Source organism: Branchiostoma floridae, chromosome 12, assembly GCF_000003815.2.
Source record: "Branchiostoma floridae strain S238N-H82 chromosome 12, Bfl_VNyyK, whole genome shotgun sequence".
In the NCBI taxonomy this organism is placed as follows: Eukaryota; Metazoa; Chordata; class Leptocardii; order Amphioxiformes; family Branchiostomatidae; genus Branchiostoma; species Branchiostoma floridae.
Window position 1 is genome coordinate 9,825,500 of NC_049990.1, and position 7,923 is coordinate 9,833,422.

Genomic DNA, 7,923 nt, shown 5'->3' on the forward strand with positions numbered 1-7,923 from the left:
CAGGCCAGGCTATCTGGCCTGTCTACCTGGCCTGACTATCACGTCAGGCTACTAAGATCCCCCATTCATAGCCCCATCATATGGCACTCAGCCAAAGTAGCAGATTGACAGGCATAGCAATTGCTAATCTCCAACACTGCTAGTGACCCCAGGTTGGCCTGTCCACTGGCTGGACCCTTCGGGAATGTGTCTGGCCGAGGCCTTCATTGCAGCTTGTCAGGAACACATTCAAGTACTGTACCAGTAGTCTGTGTAACACAAACTCCGCTGTCCAGGGCTCTAACTGGCCCCTCCCCGGCGGATGTTTGGCGGGCTGCTATAAGCGAGATTTAATCAGGCTACTGTACCAGTACTGTGTTGGATAAATGCTTTAGGGTGTTAGACCTAGAAGAGGTCCTGGGTTCAAATCTATATCTATTTAAATCTAAATCCTTTGACATGTCACAAAATCTGTGCTGTTTACAGTATTTTCCCCACTCCAAAATGTACAAGGGGGTCGGAGAGATTATTGGCAGTTAGGAGAGGAATGGGCTCTGTCTTGGTCACAAAAATTGTACAGTGGATAACAATCTACAGCCTCAAAAAGGCTATGTGACTACCGAGATTGTATATGTCAACATGGCATACTAGCATAGAGAACAAGGAGGTACATGTAATTATACCCCCCATGGTCAGTACAAGTTGCGCTTTACAGTGATTTATCAATTTTATGCTCTTCCTTCTTGTTGCACGAGCTGAGATAGTTTCTGTTCTAGAAGATAGATATTCAATAAAGAAATAAATTTCTGTTGCTGGCAAGCCCATTCTTACACACACACACACACACACAAACACACACACACACACACACATACACACATTCCCCTTCCCCCCAACATACACACACACAGTACTGGTACTTGTGTTCCTGACAGCTGCAAGGAAGGCCTCCCAGACACATTCCCAAGGGCCCAGCCAGTGGTGGACAGGCCAACCTTGTGTTGGAGATTAGCAATTGCTATGCCTGTCAATCAGCTATTTTGGCTGAGTGCCATATGATGGGGCTATGAATGGGGGGATCTGAGTAGCCTGACGTGACAGCCAGGCCAGGTAGCCTGGCCTGGTAGACAGCTCAGCCTTTTAAGCGAACCCCGATCGGGGTCTGGTAGAGACTACAGTGCAGTGTCATCAAGAAGTTTTGTAAAGTTACATATGACAATTAAATTCATGATCAATTACGCCGAGCGACACTGCGAACTCATTGCTATCTTGATACTATTGTCAATAATTTCCCGCGACAAAGAAGGAAAAATGTCATAAAGTAGTTTTATCAAGAACACTTCGGTCAAGTTCACAGGGGTCCAAAGTCCGACTTGGTTTCAAACACTATGATTCGTAGGTGAAGGTAACGTTACAAAAAATACAAATCAGAAAGTTTGATAAGTTTTATATCTATCTATTTTTCTTTATAACTTAAAACGATGTGTAACTGAAACTTTGTCATGTTGACCATAAAAAAATCTCCAAAGAAGAAAAAGAACCGGGCAAAAACTAATGAGCGCACGGATGTCATCCATAAAATTTACTTGCTGTGGAGAAACAGTGATGATGACGGTGCGACAGGTACTTTTAAGATTTTAAAGCCACCTGTTCTGTTTGGCAGACCAATGGACTTTGCACCCTGAGGTTACGGCGGGGTGTCATAGGTCAAAGTTTAAGCATTTTATTAGTGCGACAGGTTGGACCGAGTAGCCGTCAGCGGATAGTTACCAGTTGTCAGCTCAGTGCACCATTTCCCAACATTATGGCAGGTAAGAAGGTTACTGCATGTAGTTGAAAATGGCTGGTCTTTCTCAACAGTGCTGTGGCTCGACCACACCGAATCTGCGCTCGCCATATTAAGTTACATTGCAAGTATCCATAGCCAAAGTTATAAGTACCCATAGCCCGGAAGAACGGTTGATGCAGTGGGCGTGGCAGTCAGAAGGCCATTTAAGAATTTTACGTATTTTGACGTAAAAAAAAAAGAGATGTTGAGTGAATTTCACCTTTGGACCTTTACATGAGAATTTCAACTCGTTCAGCCTCTTCATGTTCTTAGAGGTTTCCGATTGAGTCCGTTTGTTTTGTTGGTCTCTGCTAGTTTTCGACATTCCATGGTCAGCATGATTTATTGTTCTCACGGTACTGAAGTCTATGAAATACTATCACATTGTGTTGTCACAATCTGCCAACGTGTTTTATAGACATATACATAATTGATGGAAGTCACAGTATACAGTTACAAGGAAGATATGAAGGTTAAGGGTAGGTTATTTTAGGCTAAACTAATTCAGTACTAGGTGTGGCCCAAGGACACCAATGTCTCGGCAACATTTAGAGAGCTATTGAAAGAGAAAGAGTTTATGTGTACGGTGATGGCACACTCCTTCATCTACCACATTTATCTTTATGAAGATTGTGCAGCCAATAAAGTTTGATCCACTCAGTCCAACCGGGAAGAACCTATACTATTTTCGATAAGCCTAGTGGGACGAGGCGTAGCTCTCAGATCATCGGCTAAAAAGTGACAGGTCCCCATTTAACGTTCTATCTTGGGTTCTATCTTGGGTGCCTCCCTGAGTGAAGCAATGGAAGATAGGTACTTATTTTTGCCTGAGTGAAGATAAGGAATTTCTCAAGGACACAACATCGGGGGCCGGCTGGGGCATGTTTAATAGTGGCCTTTCTTTGTTTCTTTCTTCACGTGAACCCGAAATCTTTTGACTCTTGATTCACTCAAGAACTTGCGTTTGGCGTCACGCGATGTCGCATATCCATTCCGTACACGAACCTTAAGACATATGTACCCGTGCAAGTTGGGACGGGGCTTCATTGCCCCCAGGGGGATCTGTTCGAATAGGCTCCTTGGCCCAGAGCTCAAGTTGGCATTGACTACACTATGATATGGTAGTCAACAAAAGATAGGAATTCGACGCATGCGCACAAAGGCTCTTCAGGTGGCGTTCCCACGCGAAGTCGACATCGGTTGAATAGTTACGTGCACACCTGTTGGTCGTCGGTTTCTTGGATCTCAGAGTGGGTGCCTATGAGTGGTGTCCGCCCATCCCGGAGCGCACGTCGTGGAATTTGTACGGGCTATAACGTTATAAACAAAAGATCGGCTGGGAGAAAAAGGATAATGCAGAACTGTGGTCGGCAAAACACTACTATTCAATACATGGCTCGTGGACTGCTAGCTAGCCTTCACGACCAGGCTAACTTGTCACTTCATTGAACACTATAGCTATATATATATTGTTTAGACGGACGAGTCCGATATATTGGTTATCGGACGAGTCTCGATCGCTTGCATTCCCTTTTTATGATACTTTATGACTCAGCGCAACCCATCTTTTTTCAAGTTAACATATGATCTGTTATTATGTTCTATCAATTTCATGATATCGGGTTACCCTCTTTTCTCCTCCGGGTCGCCGTACGGAAACTCAATAAAGATCAATCAATCAATCAATTCGTTACTAGTATTTGGCGAAGTTGATCATCGGCATTTGGCATCGTCAGTTCGCTTTTAGCCAAGGGCGACCGGTATATGGGGGTAGTGCTGAGAACAATATTCATGACAACAAGTACAACAAAACAAGTACCAAAAAAATTCATGGGTCTTAGTGGCAAGTGTGCAGATGTTGACACAATGGCAGCACCAAATCTGTAGGTGTTTTTGGCACCTTTAGACAGATTAGCCGTGAGGCTCGGTGGGCGCCACTCCACTGTCATGGGGCATGGCGAGTAGCGAAGTCAGGACCTACTGATTCTGATTCCAACGCTCTAGCCGTTGAGCCACACAGACACCCCAAGTACAAAACTAGAGTTCGGCGACCTCATACCTCCATGAAAATTTAAAGCTTTCGTAAATTTCATGCAATTGACTAAGACATTAACATAATGTATGCATGGTGTTGTTAATCATTGACTAGCGTTCACATGTTACAATTATAAAATTCCCATTATTAATCATAAAGAGGTTTTGCAATTTTTACATAAATTATGCAAATAAGTTCCTCATTACCATATTTGGTATCTGCTTATATTCCACCTATCATAATTAACATGTGTTACATGTATTGAGGTCCAGTTATTGAAAACAATGGAACTGTACAATTTCCTCATTAATTATGCAAATTCAGTCATCATTTGCATAACATGTATATCATTATGAACATCTTTGCCTAAGCTACCTGCATGCCTAAAATGCAGGCAATCCGTCGTTCCTTTCTGCAGTTATCCTCTTTGGAGTGTCTTGACAAAAACGCCCCTGCAGTTCTACAATTGAATGTTAGGGGACTGAAACTTGCCCCACTTTGTCATGACGCTGAAAGCTATCTACCACCCAAATGTCACGACCATGTCACGTACGGGACAAGAGATACATTGAAAAAACTGCTATGATAGAATATTCTCATTAATTATGCAAATGTACTCCTATTTTGCATAATTAGTATTTTATCTTGTACAACATTGTCTAAGGTACCTACATACCAAAAAATCATGAAAATCCGTTATTCCCTTCTGGAGTTATCCTCGTCAGAAGTTTTTGACAAAAATGCCCCTGCTATCCCAAAACTAGACGCTAGGGGGCCCAAACTTATGTCATTTTTTCCTGAGCACAAGAGCTATCTAATACTTAAAAATCTTGACCATAGCATGTTCAGAACACCGAGATAGCAAAACCGGAAGTTGCGCTGCAGTACCAAGGTCACACACCAGGGGGCCCAAAATTGACCTTGACCTTCGTCTTCCCAACCCCTACCCACATACCAAATATCATCGTAGTCCATCAAGAGATTCTCAAGTTATGCTGACCACAATATGCGGACACACAGACAGACACACACACACACAGACACACACACAGACACACTCAAAACTATACCTCCATTTTTTCATGGAGGTAACAAGTACAGTATATCTAGTACTAGTACCTCACTATCTCAGATATCGTAATCTTATTGTCATCATATGTGCATGTTACCTCATCTCCAGATCTGAAGAAACTGATTGAGGAACACAACGAGAAGTTTATGGCCTGCTTCAAGGCTAACGATATGAAGGGTCTGGCTAACCTGTACACGGAGGACTGCAAGATCATGCCGACAGGATCGGACACTCTGTTTGGCCGAGAGGGTGAGGATTTTGTCAAATTATGGACCCATTGTTATCGATAGCTATTCAATGAAGTCCTGATTTCAACTAGAGTTCGGCGACCTCATACCTCCATGAAAATTTAGAGCTTTCGTAAATTTCATGCAATTGACTAACACATTAACATAATTTATGCATCGTATTGTTCATCATTGACTAACGTACACATGTCACAATTATAAAATTCCCATTATTAATCATAAAGCGTTTCTGCAATTTTTACATAAATTATGCAAATAAGTTCCTCATTACCATATTTGGTATCTGCTTATATTCCACCTATCATAATTAACATGTGTTACATTTATTGAAGTCCAGTTATTGAAAACAATGGAATTATACAATTTCCTCATTAATTATGCAAATTAAGTCCTCATTTGCATAAAATGTATATCATTATGAACATCTTTGCCTAAGGTACCCGCATGCCTAATATGATGCCAATCCGTCAATCCTTTCTGCAGTTATCCTCTTTAGAATGTCTTGACAAAAACGCCCCTGCAGTTCCGAAATTAAATGTTAGGGGGCTGAAACCTGCCCCACTTTGTCATGACACTGCAAGCTATCTACCAGCCAAATGTCAAGACCATATCACATCCAGGACAAGAGATACATTGAAAAAACTGCCATGATATAATATCCTCATTAATTATGCAAATGTACTCTTATTTTGCATAATTAGTATTTAATCTTGTACAACATTGTCTAAGGTACCTATATACCAAAAATCATGAAAATCCGTTGTTTCCTTCTTGAGTTATCCTCGTCAGAAGTTTTTGACAAAAATGCCCCTGCTATCCCAAAACTAGACGCTAGGGGGCCCAAACTTACGTAATTTTTTCCTGAGCACAAGAGCTATCTAATACTTAAAAATCTTGACCATAGCATGTTCAGAACACCGAGATAGCAAAACCGGAAGTTGCGCTGCAGTACCAAGGCCACACACCAGGGGGCCCAAAATTGACCTTGACCTTCGTCTTCCCAACCCCTACCTACATACCAAATATCATCGTAGTCCATCAAGAGGTTCTCAAGTTATGCTGACCACAAATATGCGGACACACAGACACACACACAGACACACACACACACAGACACACACACAGACATACTCAAAACTATACCTCCATTTTTTCATGGAGGTAATAAGAAAGGAATATCCATGTCTTTGCGTCTCTGTCTATGTCTCTCCTGTCTTTCCAGTGATCTGTTTGTCTCTAAATCTGTTTGACAATCTCTCTCTCTGTGTGCCAGTGTAGAGCATAGTGTTGTTTTTGTTTTTGTTGGTAAAGCTACTCGATGTTTATTACCTTTATTAAAAGTTCTGAACACGAAACAGCAGGCAAGTAAAGCATTCATTTACTGTTAGTATCGCACACTGGTCTCTCTATCCAAGGAGCTTAAAAAATTGATTTTTAAGCTCCTTGATTTTTAAGCTCCTTGATTTTTAAGCTCCTTGCTCTATCTATCTACCAGTACATATTTCTTCTTTCGCGCCGGTATGACACATGCTCTTAACCAACGTTAACCAGCTATTCATCTATCAAATCTACCACGATTTATTATTTTTTTACTGCCTGTAGGTCCAGAGAATGTATTTAAGGGTGCTTGGGAGGGCGGTGTGAGGGAAGTAGAGTTGAAAGTAGAGGAAGTTGGGCCGATGGGCAGTGACGTCATCTATGAGCGAAGCACCTACACTATGAAGACAGAGGACGGTAGTGTGGCTGACGTCGGCAAGTAAGTAAATATGTTATGATTGTTGGTCTTTATAAATTTTGCTTTTATTACATACGATGTGCCATATAGTATTGACCATCTATTCCAGTTAGGAAACATTATAAATTCCTGAATTATTACAACAATTCAAATGAGATACTTGAACCAAGCCAAAATGCATTCTCCCATTTTGCAATCTAAAGTTAGGTACACCCAAACTCTGGTGCCCTCCTTTCTCTAATTGTGATATTCATATTCTGTAGTTACGCTATGTTGAATATTGATATCAATGACACTCACTTTAGGTCGTTTCTCGAAATTTCACAGGTACGTTGTGATTTGGAAGAAAGTTGATGGAGACTGGTTCCTCTACATCGACATCTTCAACACAAACAAAGCCTGAAGGTCTGCATTAACAACAGAAGAAGAAGACTAGAAAGATAGTCACGGAAAATAGGTCAAAAATATCTAACCGGAAATCTTATACGCCAGAGTTGCGTTGCGCAACGATCTGAGTGTCACTTAAAATCCTTGAAAACCTTTGCCCAATCTGGAGACATTTTGTTAGTTAGAAAGGACAGGTAGCGCCTAAGCTTTCCTGTTTTGGTCAAAATCTGTACAGTTCAGTAATACGCTTTAGTTGTTAGGTGCTACTGGTTGTATCAGGAGGGAACTGGGGTCAAAGGTGAGGTTTCTTTCATAGATCGAGCTTTTCTCGGAGAATGACCTGAACAACCCCCTGTTTCTTTTAATGGTTATAAACTAGACCCAAGTGACGTTCTGTTGGAAAAGAATTTTTAAGATTGAAATATGGGTTAGTACTTTCTTAAGCCTTCATTCAGTGTTTTTTAACATGCTTTCCTATAGACAGCCCTAACTCCGATGTCTGCCCTTCAGAATGGCACGGCAGCTTTTGACGTTTTGTCAACGAGCCAAGTATCATCAGTCTTGCAGACCTTCAAATGATATTGATAGAGATTTTGCCACAATAAATATCGGTATGCCAACAAAATATCAGACTCTGGT

The 7,923-nt window shown here is 41.4% G+C and overlaps 1 protein-coding gene across 1 annotated transcript; it reads left to right on the forward strand.

Annotated features, from left to right (window-relative positions):
- Nucleotides 1-1,672: 1,672 nt before the first annotated feature.
- On the forward strand, nt 1,673-7,909 carry LOC118428277. Its single transcript, XM_035838295.1, has 4 exons — nt 1,673-1,790; nt 5,023-5,163; nt 6,765-6,918; nt 7,225-7,909. Exons 1-4 carry the CDS (start codon nt 1,784-1,786, stop codon nt 7,298-7,300), a joined length of 378 nt encoding a protein of 125 aa, XP_035694188.1. The 5' UTR covers nt 1,673-1,783; the 3' UTR covers nt 7,301-7,909.
- The last annotated feature ends 14 nt before the right edge of the window (nt 7,910-7,923 follow it).